At 42.3% G+C, this 18,860-nt stretch overlaps 1 protein-coding gene across 3 annotated transcripts in view; it reads left to right on the top strand.

Annotated features, from left to right (window-relative positions):
* Nucleotides 1-18,860, top strand: part of Nme7 (NME/NM23 family member 7) — a 135,592-nt gene that overhangs the window by 92,515 nt on the left and 24,217 nt on the right. For all 3 annotated transcript variants that reach the window (XM_038348828.1, XM_038348827.1, XM_038348829.1), the window contains exon 12: nucleotides 4,968-5,075. In XM_038348828.1, the coding sequence (XP_038204756.1) occupies nucleotides 4,968-5,075 (108 nt within the window). The remainder of the gene's footprint in view (nucleotides 1-4,967; nucleotides 5,076-18,860) is intronic.

Genomic DNA, 18,860 nt, shown 5'->3' with positions numbered 1-18,860 from the left:
CATCCATACATAAAGTAAAATAATATGTTTTTTTAAGATTAAGAGTATCCTGCCTTAGCAACTCAAGTAGGTAAGTAGAATTACAAGCTGTATCACCAGTTCCCCCAAAATGTTTCCGTTTTAGAAAATAAATAACCAAGGAAATATGCACAGGTATTGTAACTGCAAGGAACAGAGTTTATTCTCCATACATGGGACTCTTGCCTCAAGGTCTTATGCCTTGGGGTCATACATAAGAATTGTGAATTTGCTGGAAGTGGTGGCGCAGGTTTGGGATCCCAGCTGCTCAGGAAACTGAGGTAAGGGGATTGCAAGTTTGAGAGCAGAGTAATTTGGCGAGACAGTGTCCCAAAATGAATACAATAATGTCTGTAGCTAGAGTTCAGTGGTGAAGTGGTTTCTTAGCATTTGTGAATCCTTGGGTTTGATATCCAGTGAGAAGTAGGAAAATGAAAGGAAGGGTAGGAGTAATGGAGGGGAGGGGAGGGCATTTTAGCGAAATGTATTTTTAAAATAAAGTAATGTATAAGCCTACCAACTAAGCCGAAAGATTACTTACTGTAACACTATGTTAATAGTGGCCATTCGTAAGTGTTTGTCTGCACCAGAAGCCACCTTATTTCTTGAGGGAATTCAAATTTGTCTTAATATTGCAATACACTTAAAAACCTAATGCTATTCTTACTAGTTGTCCCCATCTCATGTGGCATTTTGGCAGTGACATTATCCTAAGTTCCAAAGCAGGTAGGTCATTTTCAAAGACATAAAATTAGTGTTCAGGGTTCTCAATTCCATTCTCTGCCATATGTGCCAAGTTTGCAAAATACTGATAAACAAAATCATCAATGCACATGATAGATAAATTGATCAGGAAAGATCTCTCAGGGGCTCAAGTGCTTGTTCTCACACAAGTGTGAGGACCTGAGTTCATATCCTCAGAACCCATGCAAAGGTATTATAGCATGCATCTGTAATCTCCACGTTCTGTGGTAAGATGGGAAGAGAGACAGGCGAATCACCAGAAACTTTTGCGCCATATAGGCTACAGTGCATTGGCAAACAGTGTGACTCCATTTCAAACAAGATATAAGGAAATGAGGGACATCTAAGGTCATCTTTTGACCTCTACACATATGTTCCCCCCAACACACATACACACACATCGTACACATACATGAAGATTAAAAAATCAGTCAAATGGTGATTACATATATGTCAAAGGAGTTTTCTTGAGAATTCCTTGAGATAAACACTCCTGGAAAACATAGCAAAAATGACCTTTGAGCCCTGGTAGCTAAGTGGTTGAGTTTTCCTACTCTGTCTCCCATGAAGAGTATAAATTTGGGCATTGCCGATCCTTTGATTCATCTGTCCACTCGTCTGCTAAATTGCTGATAGTGATACTCCAGGCACCGTTCATGAGCTTTCAGTGTGTCGGCTCTGCAAAGATCATATAGTCCTTGTCATTAAGTTTGTGTGGATTACGAGAGTGAGCATGTGTGTAAACAAAGGGGATAAAAGTTTAATGATAGAGGTTCGGAAGCCTGTTAGGAGTCCACTAAAGTCTGAACATAATACGAGAATAAACTGTAGCAATAGGGTTGTGAAGGGGACATGGGACAGAATGCTGTGCCAAAGGGAAAAATCCATATGATGTGATAGACTGCCATTGGGGCTCGAGGAGAAAACGGGCAGTTGGGGATGACTCCAAAGCTTTTTGCTTAGATTATGCGATTGAACTGTGGTTCTGTTCATGAACAGAGGGAAATTAGGAAGAGTAAGTGCTTGGAGAGAAGATAGTGAGATTAGGTTTAGACAGATAGAGTATAAAATTCTGGTGGAATAAGCAGGTGATGTTGTTGAGGAAAGGACTGGGCAGAAAGAAGTTAGGGACTAAAGTGTCAACTGAAGAGACATGACCAGCACTAAATGTGATGGGACAGGGAGATCCAAAAGATAAGGGGGAAAAAGACTGAATTGTGGGTGGTAAGAGGATGGAAATCCAGGAGCCTGAGAAGGAGATTGGGTCATGGCACCATGTGGGGTGAGTAAAGGGGAACTTGAGGAACAGTGTGCTAAATCTCAAGCAGGCTCATAAATAAAGAGAATCTGACAAAATAATGACCATGGTGCCCCTTGCCAGAGCAGCGTAGGTGGCATTGTGGGTAAACAGGTTGCCGAGTAAATGAAGGTGAATCTTAACTTCTGCAGACGCCAAGCCATGACACAGCTTTTTCATCCTTGCATCTCTCCTGCAGCATGAAGACGGAAAGAGCAGCTCAGCAGGGGAGCGAGTTGGTCTTTGTCCAGACATATTTTACCCACTGGACATACCCGTTTTACTCAGTGGTGTTCGTTTGCATGCGCACAGCCCTAGGATAATGAAATAAGTGTGTTTTGTTTTCAGTTTGGTGCTGGTTACCGTACTGTTCGGTAGCTTGTTTCCACTGCCGCAGACTTAGAGGGCATTCATTAAGATGGGGTTTCCTCCCACTGCAGGATTACCTGAGCAGAATTTTTAGTGCCTGTGATGAGATGTGAAATAACCAAGCACTTGGGAGCTGGGTACCAGGTTGTCAAGAGACATGAATATGTCAGTAATTTGACGGTTTGAAAGGCCGTTGACTTTAAGTACAAATAAATACTACTCTTTAAGGAGTCCAGTTTTCTCAGCATATTCTATCATTTATGAACTCAAGTTCCTTCTAAAGGATTAGTTATTTATAATGCTAAATGAAATTGTTGGTACATAATGTGGCCTTGTTGTATCTGAACGTTATTTCTGCTCATTAAGGACGGATTATGTATGCATGATGGTTTTCACCATAGAGTATAAATAGAAGAAAGAACAGGAATCTGCTAGGATAATTAGGGGAATCTGTTGGAGCATGAACAGAGCTTGTGATGAGGAAAGATCGCTCTTGGCATTTCTCTTTCACAGCGTATGGTTGTTCGGATGTGTACTGTGCACATATGACATCTCAGTTAACCGAGACCTCTTGTACTGGTCCAAATGAAAGCCTAAGCAGTCGGAGTGGAGGCTGATTTCCATGTAGCATGGCGTGCTGCTGCTTGTAATAAAGACTAGCATGAGAAGTACATACTATGGTCGCATAGTCCTCTGTTACTATCTGATGTTACCGTAACCCCTGCATAACTGTATGGGCACATGACTGGCAGAGTATGTTTACTTATGCTGGTATCACCACAGTCAGGTGGGCAGTACATTGTGCCACATTGTGGCTGTCATGATGCCATGAGATGATAGGGATTGCAGTTCCATTATAATCTAGGGGACCACATTCAGTATGTAGGCTCAATGTATGTTGATTGAGCGTGTCCTTATAGTGACATTTGGCTATAACTAAGTAATTGAAAACTTTCAGAGCACCCTTAATTTGCTGTGAAGGTTACTCAGCATCCATGCATGGGTGTGCCTGGCACCCTTTTGATTTCTGCATCCACAGAAGTGGTCGTTCAGTAACTTGGCCACACAACTTGTTCTTCTCCTTCTTCCACCATTCCAGCCCCCACTCTGACTTCAGCCAGGGTTATACCTTAAGACTGGTGATTAGCAATCCTTTCCTCACACCTGGGCACTTCCACTTGATCTAAGAGCCGATGTGCTGGTAATCAGTTTTCTAGTTCACTTCTGTCTCAGTATTTGTCTACCGAATTAGCTGAGCTCAGACCCAGTAATCTACTCTCCATCATCTCTCCCTTTCTTACCAATTTAAGACTTTTGCCCAAATGTTGCTACACCCCCACCATAGTGTGCTTGTATCTATTTCTGCATCTGTCTCAGCCTCATTAAATTCAGGGCTGTTTGTGACCATTTTTCTCCTTGAAGATGTTCTAATGTTAAGTAGATTTAAAGTTTTTGAAACTATAAAATCAATACCATGAAAGTGGTTCATTTTAAATAAAGTTATTTAGTAACCTTATAAAATTTTCACAGTAATCTTATTTTATGTGGCTGTAATAATCCATTGGTAAAAAGAAATGTAATTATGTTTGTCTCCTAACGTAATACATAGGAAGGCCACAGACAATGCCTTGCTATGCATCTTAGTTACTGTTCTACGGCTGTGAAGAGACCGTAACTAAGGCAGCTCTCAGAGAGAAAGCATTTAACTGGGAACTGGCTTGCAGTTTCAGAGGGGTGGTCCATGATCATCATGGCAGGCAGCATGGTGGCAGGGAGCATGGCAACAGGCAGGTGTGGTGTGGGAGAAGCAGCTAAGAACTACAGCCTGGTCCATAAGCAGAGAGGGTGTAGGGTCTGGGTCTGGCTTGGGCTTTTGAAACCTCAAAGCCCACCCACAGTGACACACTTCCTCCAACATGGCCACACCTCCTACTTCTTCTAATCCTTTCAAATAGTTCTACTCCCTGATGACTAAGCATTCAAATGATGAGCCCATGGGAGCCATTCTTAATTCAGACCATCACACTAGGGCAGAAAAGATGACTCAGCAGGTTAAGAAACCTGCTGCCAAGACTAACAACTTAAGTTCAATCCCTGAGACCACATGGTAGGAAAAAACTGACTGACATACAGGTTGCCTTTGCTGTATCTCTCTCTCTCTCTCTCTCTCTCTCTCTCTCTCTCTCTCTCTCTCTTTCTCTCTCTCTCTGTGTATGTCTCTCTCTCTCTCTCTCTCTCTCTCTCTCTCTCTCTCTCTCTCTCTCTCTCTCTCTCTCTTACACACACACACACACACACACCATAAATAAATATAGTAATTTAGTACTAAATTTTTTTATATTTAAAAATTTATACTGGTAAATATAAAATTTTCAGTGGTCTCAAGTTTCATATATTCATTTTGTTTCCAAGAAAAATTAGCACCCTCAATGTATTGCTTGGATTTTATAAAATAATTAAGATTTTCATGTAGCTAATGCTTTTTCTTATTAATACCTTGTTACTAACTTTAGCCTATATGTGTATTTGTATTTCATAGGAAATTGCCCGCCATTTACGTCCCGAGACCCTCAGAGCAATCTTTGGTAAAACTAAGATGCAGAATGCTGTTCACTGTACAGACCTACCAGAGGATGGTCTCCTGGAGGTAAGACTCCCGCTTACACTAGACTCACTCGTAATCTCTGCTGTTCTTGCACAACTCACACCGTTTAATAGTCTGGGATTACATTGGGGTTTGGCCGTCCAATAACTTTATACTAATAACTTAATAGATCAAATATACCCAAGCATGCGCTCATGGTCCTAGGTACTCCAGAGGGCGACACAAAAGAATTTCTTTCTTAAAATCATTAAATTTTGTTAATTCTTTGAGTTTTATATGATGTATTTTGATCACATTGAACCCCATCCCAACTCTTTCCAGATCCATCCTCACCTCTCTGCTCACCCAACTATATACCCTCGTTTTAAAGACATCACAGCAAAATTTAAATAAAAGACAGAGAGTTCAATTTGTGCTGCCTAAAAGCTCCTGGGTGTGAGGCCATCTGTGGGAACATGATTGGAGTCACACTGTAAAGAAAGCCAGCTCTTCTTTTCCCAAAAGCTATGAGTTGTCAAGGTCTTTAGCTAGGAGTAGGATGTGTGACCACTTCCTTCAAGTACGGATTTTGTGGCTTGAGCTTGCCCCAGTCTTCTGCATGCTATCACAGCTGCGGATATATGCAACTGCCGTGTTCTGTCCAGAAAACAGTGTTCCATGGTAGTCACCCGTTGCGTCTGACTCTTACACTCTCTCTTCCCCTTCTCCTGCCATGATCCCTTAGCCTTGAGAGGAAGAGGGATAATATAAATACCCCATTTAGAGCTGAGCACTATGTGGTCTGTCATTCTCTGTGCATTGACCAGTTGTAGGTTTCTCTGTCAATCACCAAGTACTACTGCTAGAAGATTGTCTGTTAAGAGTACAGAGATGTTGGTCAATGGGTTCTAGACCCCAAAACATTAAAAGTGATTGTCATTGCTCTTGGTTAGCCTTCCAGAACTTGACCAAAAGAAACTACAAAGAGGGGGCTGGAGAGATGGCTCAGAGGTTAAGAGCATTGCCTGCTCTTCCAAAGGTCCTGAGTTCAATTCTCAGCCACCCACATGGTGGCTCATAACCATCTGTAATGGGATCTGGTGCCCTCTTCTGACCTGCAGGCATACACACAGACAGAATATTATATTCATTATAAATAAATAAATATGAAAGAAAGAAAGAGAGAGAGAGAGAGAGAGAGAGAGAAAGAAAGAAAGTAAGTACAAAGAACATGAGGAAATCAAGTCAGTACTGACATGGAAGCTTCATCTCCACTGGCTAGCATTCCTAGTTCTGGGAGGCGATCTGCACACTGCCAGAGGGGAAGAGTAATCAATAATCCTACCCAGATTTGAACAATCACTACTGGCTTGACAAGAAAGCCCACTAGGGCAGTAGTGGCAGGAACACTATGGGAGTAACCAAGTGCTTTCTGATTGAATTTATGACCCATTCCTCAAGATGGAACTCATACCTGGTACTGTTATTGGGGCCAAAAGAATCCCGTGATAACGAGAGTTCCAAAACAGCCTGGGGAACAAACTGAGCAATGACAGCGGGCCTTTCACTACTCTACAAATACTCTAGTACTTGTGGTCTTTAAATTGGACACAGTGCACGTAACTAAAGAGAGTACCCTTGTTCCTGATACTGTTCATCCCCAGATGAACACAGAGGTCAGTGTGTGTGTGTGTGTGTGTGTGTGTGTGTGTGTGTGTGTCCAGAGTGCTGTGCTTCCCTATACTGTAAAAGGACCACTAGGAGTCAAGTAACTTCCAGGCACGCTGCTTGTCTCCCCGAACCATTGTTCCTGGCATTGCAGCCCAGGGTTTGTTGCTGCATGCATACTTCTGCATGACACACTTTCCTCCACTGGCTTTTTTTTAGACAAGATCTTACTGAGTAGCTCTGGCTGGCTTCACATTCACAGATAATTGCCTGCCTCTGTCTTCCACGTCCTGGGATTAAAGGTGTGCACCACCACACTGAGATAGATGGTCCTAATTGTAACCTACTTTTACTGAAGTAAAAGAACTTCAGTAGATTCTTTTTGAAAGGAAAGGGGCAATAATATGCTTAATGTTTCATCCACTGAATGAAAAGCTGGTAGTATTTCTCCTTTTATCTTAATGAGAACTCTGTAACAATGAGCTCTGACCCTGATTGTGTGAGACTCACCAAGGCAGTTTTTAAAATACTGATACCAAGACTCACTTCTTGAGTAAAAGTACTAATACCAAGACTCACTTCTTGAGAGGCTGCTTCAGACTTTCTGGCAAGATGGCTTAGCTTGCCACCAAGCCTGCTGACCTGACTTTGGCAGGTTGTCTTCTGACCTCCACGCCTAAGCTGTGTTATACACAAATAATATGGTTTTTAAAATGAAGAAAATTCAGTTTTTGAGAAAAGTCAAGTACAATCACCACAGAGAGTTTCTGTGAAAGTGTGAAAGTGAATTGCCACCGTGTCCCATATTCCTGAGTACTCTGTCAATTTTTAACACAAAAGACCCTTCCCTACATAGCCACATAGTGAACATCCAGATTAAGAAACTGACAATTATATATTGCTACCGTCTCAGACTCTGAGATCCATCGGTTGTCTCAAAATTTTTTAACAGAAAGCACTTGGGTCTGACTTGTTTGTTTCTTTTTTTTTTGAGTTGCTTTCAGTCTGCCACAGCTGCTCAGGTTTTCCAATTAACTTTTATGACTTTGAAATCTTTGAAAATAACAACAAAAAAATCTAATCAAATTAATTCATTTATTTCTTTGGCTGTCAGAATTTTTTCCAGGTAGCTTTCCCATGATCTTCTAGCATGACGCTGACTAGTTCATTTTGCTGATAGTATGTTACTCGTGTAAGGAGGCGTTAATTCCTTACTGTGAGGCAGCCTGTGTGTACTGTCCCCTGGCCCACCCCAGGGTCAGTCCTCATCTTTCCCTGGTATAGGTGATCATCAGGATCATCTAGCATTTCCCCAGCTTCACTGAAGAAAACACCGAGTTCTCTGTCATTTTGCTTCATAGTCTGTTCTAGGATTCTCTTGTCTTATTGTCTCCATCAAGAAGAAAACACTTGAAATCCCCAAAGCTGATGAATGGACTGTGGTAGCATATTCGAGAATATCTGAATTGTGTACACCAGACCATAGGTCAATCACTTTCCACTCAGATATTTATCATTTAAAACTTAGACACATGACTTTGTGGACTGCGGAGCTGTCTTAGGGGTAAAGGCACCCATATGAGCATGAGGACTTGAGTCTGCGTCCTTAGTATCCACATGAAAACCGTGTGCGGCCACATGTGCCTGTTGTGCCTGTCGCCCCAGTCCTGGACAGGAGAGAGGCTGGGTTGTGTCCAGCCTACGTAAAAAGCAGCAAGCTCCATGTTCTGGGAGAAAGCCTGTCTTAAAGGGACAGGGAAGAGAGCCATAGGGGAGGATACCCAACATTCTCCTGGGGCCTCCACATGTATGCACAGGCACACACAACTGCACACATATGTATATATACATTTATACCTCCCCCCCCACCACACACGCTGCATTGAGAACATCAGTAAACAGATTGCAAGAGTCTTGCTCCCTCTAATAGAAATACGTTAATTGTCCAATATTACAGTGAAATATACACCTTCCCTCTGTTCTTCGTTTCCAAACTCCCTGTAACGTGGTTATATCACTCTTTGATTGCCAACTGGAATTTAAGAGGCTTTAAATATTGTATCATAAACAGTTGGTGAAAGCAATTCTGAATTTAGTCGAGTCATTGTGAATACATTCTTGTTCTAGTGACTCAAGAACCAGCTAGAAATAAATGTAAGTGGAGGTGGCTGCTGTGATTGGCCCAGGTTTACTGGCTGTGGCTAGCACAGGCCTCTCCATAGCCTGACACAGTGATTTATCCTTAGCTTTAGTTTCTGTCCTGAAGGAAGCAGAGTTGTGATTCTTACATGTATACTGTCAAAGAGGGAACACGATGTACAAAGGCAAGAGCAAACAGCTTTCTCTTAGGATCTAAAAATAGTCTAGCAAGGCTGGTGCTTTGGCCCGGAAGTGGGACGTGACAAGCCAAAAGTCAGAAGAGTCACTGGAGGCATTGTAAAGTCACGTGAAGATCTCGAGACTTCATCCCAAGCCATTCGTGGTCCAAGTGACAGTTTTGTGAAGGGTAACACAGTCGTGTCGGTGCTGGATAGAGCATTCTGGGTAGTAAGAAGAGCTGGTCATGGGATTGCTAGAAAAAGAGCAGGTGGTGGTGGTGTGTGTGTGTGTGTGTGTGTGTGTGTGTTTAGGGGATGATTTTTCCTAACAATGACTAAGAAGGTAAGTCAGGAAGAATTTTCGTAGCTGGAATGAAAGCGGCCATTAGCATGTGCAGGAGCAGTGATTTTCCAAAGACATTTAAGAAGGCTGAAATGACAGCCCAAGAGACAAACTGAGGTAATCCCTTTCCCTGAGTGCGGATGGTGGCACAGGGCTTACTATCTTTATCTGTGATATTGAAATCACTAGTGTTTCTCTCACTTAGCATAGGTTAGAGTTTGAATTTTATTCAAAGACAAAAATGGATCTCTAGTAATAAAGTGCTGGGATAACCTATTCTGAATAACCATAATGCCTTCTTTCTCCATGGAGTTTCTATAAACATTGATTCTGTAGTATTGAAGCATCTGTTGCAGTGCCGAATGACATAAAGGGAACTGTAGGTCCGTAAGTCTTTCAGATTCTCAGTACATTCGTGGTGCTAACTTGTTTTAAATTAGTTCTCCCATTGTGAGTGGGAACAAGATGAATGTCTTAAAGATGATAGTTAACATGATTGGCTGTTCTGTATATAGATATACAGACACTTACAAAATCAGTGGAGACGGGAGAAAATATTGCTGCAAGCAAATTTCATTAGTAACTATGGAAAACCCATAAAAAGTAGATAGCAAACCATAGGACTAAAAAAAGACTTTACAGGGTCAGTTACGACTCTCCACACATTGTCTCAGCTCCTGTGCCTGTTGTGAGGTGGAGCTTCTCAAAGTACACAGGAGTGTGGAGTCTCCTGGCAGGCTTTTTGAAACAGTTAACCATGTTCCTCTTCCATCTCTGATTGGCTAGATCTGGCCAAGCCTGAGAGCTTGCACATCTAACAGGTTCTCTTCTGGCATTGTTGCTGATGGCGTCAGGACGCACACTTGGGACAGCCGCTGCCCTAAGACAGAGAAACCACACACTCTCACTGTTACATTCTCTTGGTTAAAGTCCTCAAGTTTGGGACTTCTCAGACATGGACATTTCAAAACACAGGCCAGCGAAGACACTGGGAAAAATCACTTCCTGTCAGCATCAGCCTTATTTTGTTTTAAAATGACGTTTTGTATCCATCAGCATCAATTATCCTTTGAGTTGTCTGAATTCAACCTTACCCAAAGCTGCAGGGGCATCAGGAAAAGCAGCCCTATCTTGTGTTGATGTTGAAAAACGGCCAAGAAAATAGCTAGATGTTTTCTACTCTTGATGGACACTTGGCTCAGGAGCAGCAAGCTCCACATCTGTGAAGAAATCCTCCCTTCTTCCCTGGTGGCAATGCCACCAAGTCTGGCACAACACACCTTTAAATGCCCTGGTTTTCTCGTTTGTCTGGGAAGTGCTGAAAAGCTGGCCTAGATGACAGCCATGTGCGGAGTGGCAGCAGCAGCCATGGGTGTTCCACATAACTGTGGACTCTTTGCACTCTGGGCTTTCTTCAGAGCTGACGTAGAAGACATATATTATGTTTCATAGCTCAAAAAGGAATGTAAACTGTTTAAGATTCCTCAAGTCACAAGAATATTGGATTTTATGCATGCTAAACAAAACTGTACATATTAAAATACAGTACACAACTAAAATACTTTCTAATTTTATGGAGAGGTCACAGCTTTTTTTTTTCATGTCTAGAATAAGTGACCTCAAATATATCACAAGTGTGAACCCTAAAAATTATAGTCAGCTATGACCAATTGTCAAGTAAAGGTTGAATCACATAGTTTTCTATTTCAAAAGTCAAACTTTTAAAATATAACATTGAGTCCTTCAGTTTTATATAGAGAGTTTAGAAATAACTTTTCTTAATTTTAAGTTAATGAATTTTATTCCCTTGCTGGTAAGAATGTCTGCCCATGTCACTGGATGCTGTTTTATTCCAGCCTTTATGGAAGCGAGAGCCGGGATCAGTATAGCAGGGTGAGTGTGCTAGCAGAGTTGAGTTGTGGCGTGAGTGTAATCAGTGTGGAGAGACTGCATACGGAAGGGCTGGAAAGAGTAAACAGAGAGCTTAGTGGGCAGCGTTGTGGCTGTGGCCAGAGGAACCAGGGAATTCACTGTGGGGCCGGTGCTGCAGACAGCCTTGAGGAATAAAGCTGGTTTTATTATGTTCCAGAAGAAGAATGTGGCAAGCTGATGTCAGGAGACGCTGGGTGTGTTAACTCTGGTTGAAATAGAGGGTTGTTTTAATAAGTTATGGGAGACAAATATGGAAATACAAAGTACAGAGAAGTTATAGGGCCTTTAGAAGTTTTCTGGTGACCAAAAAAAAAAAAAAAAAAAAAAAGCTAAGCTATGGATAATAAAAGTAATAAATGCTGTTTGCCAAGCAATATATCCTGCTTTTGTTAAATGGTTTGCTTGGATCTCCTGAAAGTTCCATTATCTCTAGTCTGTATAGGAGAGTGCCGCTCTCGTGGGTCAGATGATGCCTCTGGACTCACACTGTAAATGAATGACAGAGACTGAATTCGAACCCAAGTCTGCCTCACATTCCAAACCTAATGCCCTTTTCACCAGAAAACTAGGACCAAGATGGCTAAAAAGTTTGAATTCAAGACCACTGCTAGACAGATATATTCTCCCTTGGTGGTTTGCTGGAGCCCGCTATGGGTGAGCATGAGATTTTTCCATGCGTAACAAACAGTAGCTTCTTTGGCTATGGCGAACAGGATCCATCGAAGGTTTCTGCACTGAGTCCCCTTAACCAAAGATGGACATTTAAGGTGATTAGTAATGGAAAGAAAAGCTCTGCTCATCCAGTAAGAAGTGTAAAAAAGTCACAGTAACCCAGATATTTTGGACTATCCTACTGTGAGCAGCAATCCATATCTACAAAAATACAGTTCCTGAATACAGTGTCTGTCTCCCACAGCCTCTACTCTGTGAGAACATTGCTTGTATTTTATGTTAATTATTCAGTGCCCAGTGGCTATGCATGCAATACACTGTTCTCAAAAATTCATTAATATTAAAAGTAATGATAATACATTAATGACTAACTCTGTGGCTAAATATTTTAAGTACAGTGAGGGCATATTGGATCAAATTCCAGATCTGCCACTTACTTGATATTTAAGAAAGTTGTGTAAGCCGGGCAGCAATGGCGCACATCTTTAATTCCAGAACTCAGGCGGCAGAGGCAGGTGGATCTCTGTGAGTTCGAGCCCAGCCTGGTCTACAAGAGCTAGTTCCAGGACAGGTTCCAAAGCCACAGAAAAACCCTGTCTTAAAAAAAAAAACAAAACAAAACAAACAACAACAACAACAACAAAAAAGGTTGTATAAACTGTTGTGCCTCAATCCCTCATTTTAAGACGATGATGATGATGATGATGATGATGATGATGATGATGATGATACTTATCTCAGGATAGAGGCAAGGCACAAATTAGTTTGTATTAAACAAATAATAGGTTAAATTGGGGACTGGAAAGATGGTTGTGCAGCTAAGAGCCCAGCTGCTCCTGCAGAGGACCCAAGTTTGATTCCCATATCACAGCTGTCTAACTCCAGCTCCAAGGACACCTCCACCTTCACTGTCACATATCCAGTACACACACATCCTTAAAGTAAAAACAAAATCTTTTAAAAATGTATTTTAAAAGAATAGTTTCAACTTAATGTAGATTATCTTGTATTGTCAAAAGTTTTGCCACTCTTTGATCATTGGAAAAAATGTATTAGAATCAAAAGAAAAGGCTTTAATATATTTTAAAGAAAAGCTCCGTTCTTTCAATTTAAATACCCTAAATACATCACAAAGAAACATACATTATACTTCGCCAGTAAAAAACATAAACTATGCCAGCTTATAAAGTCTCATTAAAAGTGCTATTTAAAAATTGATCTTGTTTGATAGTCCCCTTCCTCATTGCAAAATACATGAAAAATTAAAAGTAGAGATGGGTAAGAGGGAGACGTAATATAAAAGACCTGGGCCACAGAAGGGGCGATGTGTGTGTGTGGAAAGAGAGTAGAATTCACTCTGTTGCTGGACTCTGTGTATCTGATGCTTCCGTGTCAAGCCATGGGGTGCATTCGGTAGCTGAGTCGTGACAAGGAACTTCTGCAAGTGGATGGAGAAGAAGATGCTTGAAAGGGCAGGCCTGATGAGGGCCCACCCTTGAACACTTCCCCAGCCCGCCCGCCCCCCACAAGTTTATGGCTTCATCTTGGAGAACCTGCCTTATTTCTGTTTCCCTTCTCTCCAAATATACCCAAGGCATCTGTCCAGTGCTAAGGTTCACCCCAGCATAGAGGGGTGGGCATTGGGACCAAGAGCCTTTGCAGAATCCTAGTCTGTGACTTCCCTGGGGTAGATGTGTGGCTCCTGTATCCTTTGGGTGCTCAATTGTTCTTCACCCCTTTATTCCTCTCTTGCCACATCTGTCCCCTGGAGCATCAACACATGAGGAGGTTCATCCACCTGCTTCTGAGTCTGCTATCAAGGCTTGAGAAGGGTGGTTCTGGTATAGCCATCTGCACATGCTCAGATATTCCCTCCTTCTTGGCCTCTACCCACGTAGGAAGAGCAATGGTTGTAACGTTCGTGGCATGCCTGATAGGTGTCAGGCTTCTTAGCTTCTTTCTACAAATTACACCCCAGCTGAGGTAAGACTCCAAGTGTAATTTCACTGTAAGAAACAACTCACTCTGCTTTCACCAGATAGAAAACACACAAAAGTATGGTTTGAAACACTATCCTTTTAAAAAGAAATGAGAAAGAGGACTTCAGTGTGTGTGCGTGTAGTATGTGCACTTGTGTGTTCAATTGTGTGTGTGTGTTGCATTTAGTGATTGAAACACTCCTTTGGTTTTCCTTTCTTCCTTCTTCTTTCCTTCCTTCCTTCCTTTTTTCTTTGCATTTTATTTCATTTTATTTTATGTGTATGGGTATTTTGTCTGTGAGCCACTTTCATGCCTAACCCCTACAAATGCCAGAAGAGGGCACTGGATCCCTGGAACTGGGATTAATAGATGGTTGTGAGCTGCCATGTGGGTGCTGGGAATTGATCCCAGGTCCTCTGTAAAAGCAGCCAGTGCTCCTAGTCATTGAACAATCTCTCCAGCCCCTCTCTTCTCTCTCTCGTATAAACTCTGTTGCTCATCACTTGGCAACAAGTGAAACTCATGGATCATTCAGTTTTGTAGCTGAGGTTTGAGAAGTGCAAGCTAGGAGCTGCTAGGAAGGGCATGAGAACGCGTGTTCCTTCTGTCTAGACAAGCAAACATCCTTTACCTGCTGTGCCCCATAGCCGTTCCATTCCTATCAAGTAATGCTTGTCTGTATTTTTGTAAGTTCTGTTTATTTATTTAAGATTGTGGGTGGGCGTGTGCAGGAGTACATGTAAGCCGTGTGTGCAGTTCCCCACAGAGGTCAGAGGTGTTGGGTCTCCTGGAGCTGGAGTAGAGGCAGTTGTGAGCCACCTGGCATTGGTGCTGGGAATCAGAGTTAAGTCCTGGAAGAGCAGTGCGCACTCCTGACTGCTGAGCTATCTCTCTAGCCCAACTTATTTTTATTTTTACCTTGATGCTTTCAGTAATGCTGATATTTCAACTTAAATGAGTATGAAATTTTCTTGGGATTTTATGATGATAGAGTAGAAGGTGAACAAAGGTCCTTGAAATCCAGGGTAATGCCAGCAGCCATTTCCCCATCAGCCGTGACCTGTCGTCAGGATGTAGATCTTCCTTCTGGTAACGGGTCCAGAGAGGCTACTTTGCCTTCTGACTCTTACATTTGCCCTTCTTATCGAACATGAAAGTTCTTAAAGCAAGTTATCTGTTCCAAATCATAAACTGGACAGAGATTAGAGGACTGATTCATCTTAGATCTATATAAGTGAGGACCATTATGCCATGCAAATATGTCCTCTGAGGAAGTGTATAACTAAACATTAACCTCTCAGAGTTAAATATTATTTAAAACCAGCAAATATATATGCTCCTTCTGATTTCATTTCTGAAAAGCCTGAAGATGAAGAACCATAGCGTTGTCAGGGTCTATTGTGGTCAGAGAACAACCGACAAGGGGGGAGGGTATCAGAAGTGGCACAGGTGCAGGTTTGTGGATGCCTCTGATCGGGTCTCAAGGATGGCAGAGAAAGTGTTCTTTCTGACTCGACGTATCTGTGCCTCTTAGCCCAACGCATCTGATGCCTCATCCACGCTGCTCAGCAGCACAGCTGTCAGTCTCGTCACCTAGCTAGGTCTGAAAACCCGAGGAGGAAGGCGAAACTATCTACTCACCGGCCTTTGCTCTCTGCTCTTTGACCCCCAACTCCTTGTCTTTGATCTGCACACTGTTCATTTCTTAGCCAGTGGCTAAGTAAGCATTTCTGGGGTAATAAGTAACTCTCCGTAACTGATTAAAGGTCTTCAGCAAGAACTCAGAAAGGAGCCTAAAACACTGGCGACCTAATCAAATCCATCCCCCTTGCCATTCCTAAGCATTACCGGTACTCCTCTTTCCGTCTGTTAGGCTTTGGGTTTCTATTCTGGTTACAAAAAGTCAGGAATAAGATAACAGAGGGAAAATATTAGACCCAGGATTTTCAAGGACAAGTAGACTCAGCAGGTTTTCCAGATTGTTCCAAGCGTTTAAAGAACCTGAAAAGATATTACTTCAAATGCCAGGTGCCTGCCCCATAATGGTGATATTATTACCCGTGTGAGCAACTTTCTGTGAAATAACCGGGAAGGAAATTTCCTGCTCTTGATTAAGCTGAGCATGCATTCGGCTACCTGGGGCCCACCAGACAAAATCTTGACATCATCTTTTCTATGGCAAAGTCACCTTCTGTCTTTGATTTAAGAATAATTTAATTAGCCAGGCAGAAGTAGGCAGATCTCTGAGTTCAAGGTCAGCCTGGTCTACAGAGCAAGCTCCAGGACAGCCAGGACTACACAGAGAAACTCTGTCTCAAAAAGCAAAAAATAATGAACAAACAAAAAGAATAATTAAATTAAAAAATATTATCTGTTTTGAAATCTACTGAGATAGAGTAACTATTTGATATAGTGGATAACCACTTGATAGAGTTAGTAACTTACTAAGGTCTTGGGACTACTTTTATTTTTGGTTATTTTAGGAGAATGGATATTTTGCTTGCGTGTACATAAGTGCACAGTGTGTGTGCATGGAACCGTGGAGGCCAGAGAGAGTGCCAGATCCTTGGAACTGGAGCTGTAAACTGCCAGGTGGATGCTAGGAACTGAACCAGGGTCCTCTGAAAGAGCAGCAAGTGCTCTTAGCTGCAGAGGTATCTCTCCCCCCTTTGTGACTAAGCACACCCTGCTATAGAATTTATTTGTATTCTGCCGTGCCATCTGATTATTGATTTTGTAAATTTTTTTTTTGTTTTACCTTTTTTTAACCATTTTATTTATCATTTTAAATCTTGTGTAAGTATGTGTGTTTGTATGTGGGTGTTTGTGACTTGAGGTGCCCATAGAAGCCAGAAGTGTTGGATCCCCCTGGGGCTAGAGTTACAGGTGGTGTGAGCTGCCTGAGTGGATGCTGGGAACTGAACTTGGGTCTTCTGCAGAAGCAGCAAGTGCCTTAACCAAGGAGCTATCTCTCCAGCTCTAATGTTGTGTTTTTATCTGTGTGGCGTCAATGTAAAATAGCTCATAAGGAACCCTTGCCTTGTGCCCAGGATTGTTCTAAGTACTTTATCCACAGTTAACTAATCCAGTGCAAGGCCCCAGTGAAGTACACATGATAACCCTATTTACAACTGAGTTACTGAAACACAGACTGAAACCACCTTCCCAAAGCCATCACCTGGCACATGACGTAATACAGACTTGACCCCAGGCAATGTGGTCCAGAGTCTATGCTTTCGAACCTCACTACCTTCCTATGCAAAGTAGATAAGCTAATGTGAGGGAAGGTGTTGCAATGTATCTGTCTTCATATTCCATATCCGTCTCCATCTCCTCTAGTTGCTAGATACCATTATTCTCTCTTGAAGTTTTAAAAAATTCAGTTTTCTGATATAATTCTATATTTTTGTTTTCAAGTTCATGTTAACACGGCATAGAGCCCATGATTTTCTGGTTCTTCAGTATTCTTTTGACCTGTCATTTTATACATTGGACGACACAGTGTGCTCTGTCCATGGAACTTCCCATCACTATAGTGATCTGGGCGGAAGCTGTATATGGAGTCTCAGTGGGTACTTTAAAGATTGGGCTGAAGAGATGGCTCGGCCGTTAAGAGCACTAGCTACTCTTCCAGAGGACCCGGGTTCAATTCCCAGAGCCCACATGGCAGCTCACAACTGTAACTCCAGTTCCAGGGGATCCGACACCCTCACACAAACATACATGCAAGCAAAACAGCAATACACATAAAGTAAAATAATTTTTTTAAAAAAAGAATGTTCTTTCAGCGGAGCTTCTGATGTTTCTTACTCTGCCTCTACTCCACTATTTCCTGCCCTGCCCATGCTGCGGTCACTGCCTCGGGATGACAGTAAAGGAGTCTAGAGCAGGAACGGAGAGGGGTGGAGGCAGATGAGTAGACTAGCCCTCTGCTGGACTCCAGCCGGCCACCCTGTGAACACCCAGTACACATTATGCCATAGACTGTTATGTAAGGAGTGGTGTGCTAGTGATAAACACGGGCCCCATTAGCATCTTCCCTAGAACTGCAAATTGCTTAATCTGCTGAGTAAATGAATCACTACTACAGGTCTAAAGCCACCAAGTAATTTCTTTGCTCAGAATGTCAGTGTGCAAAACTCTCTGTGCAAAGTCCTCCCCTCTGCTTGTTGTCCATTAACTCTGTGGTTGCTGTACAATCACTGTCTGCGAGCTAAGATCTGCTGCTGACTGCTCACACGACAAAGGGTTATGAAACAGCACACACAGAGCACATGGTGGAGCTTTCCTCAGTGTCCCGCGGTGGACGATTTCTGAGGCTTGCCTTCGGATTGTTTCAGTAAAGAATCCGTTCTGTTACAGAAGCAACACCAACATTGGTTGCTCAGCGTACAGTACTTTGTAGCTAAATGAAATGACCCAGTGGTGTATGCTGCCATCTGAACGGCCTTTGCTGACACTGGGCACTTACATTTCTTCTCCTAACTGGTATCGAGCATATTTTCTTAGGTGAAGGGTGTTATCTGTATGTTCTCTTGGGTCTTCTACATTGTCACTCCGGCCCTTCTCGGGCTTGTGTGTGTCTATTACATTCCCTCTATCTAGGGCTGAATAGTTTCTATTCTCAGTGAATTTAATGGGCTGTCGGAAAGATTGTCATTGAAATGGGTCATTTTCACCTCACACACAAGAGGTGCTAGGAGATCAATTCTCAGCCTGTGTCGTGGCCTCCTGAAACACTTAGCCATTTCCTAGCGTGAGCGTCATGTGAGTACTTGGAGGATAAAGATCTGCTCTAAGCATTAGAGGATGGATTTTTTTTAAAAAGGACCTTATTATTCTAGCAGAGGGAATGATTTGTGTGCTAGAGAAGCCCATGGACTTCGTGACTTAGACTCTAAAATAACATTAGGGAAGGGTGGGCCACAGGGGACG

The sequence above is a fragment of the Arvicola amphibius genome, chromosome 12 (genome assembly GCF_903992535.2).
Source record: "Arvicola amphibius chromosome 12, mArvAmp1.2, whole genome shotgun sequence".
Classification (NCBI taxonomy): domain Eukaryota; kingdom Metazoa; phylum Chordata; class Mammalia; order Rodentia; family Cricetidae; genus Arvicola; species Arvicola amphibius.
This window is presented reverse-complemented; position numbering and strand designations above follow the sequence as displayed.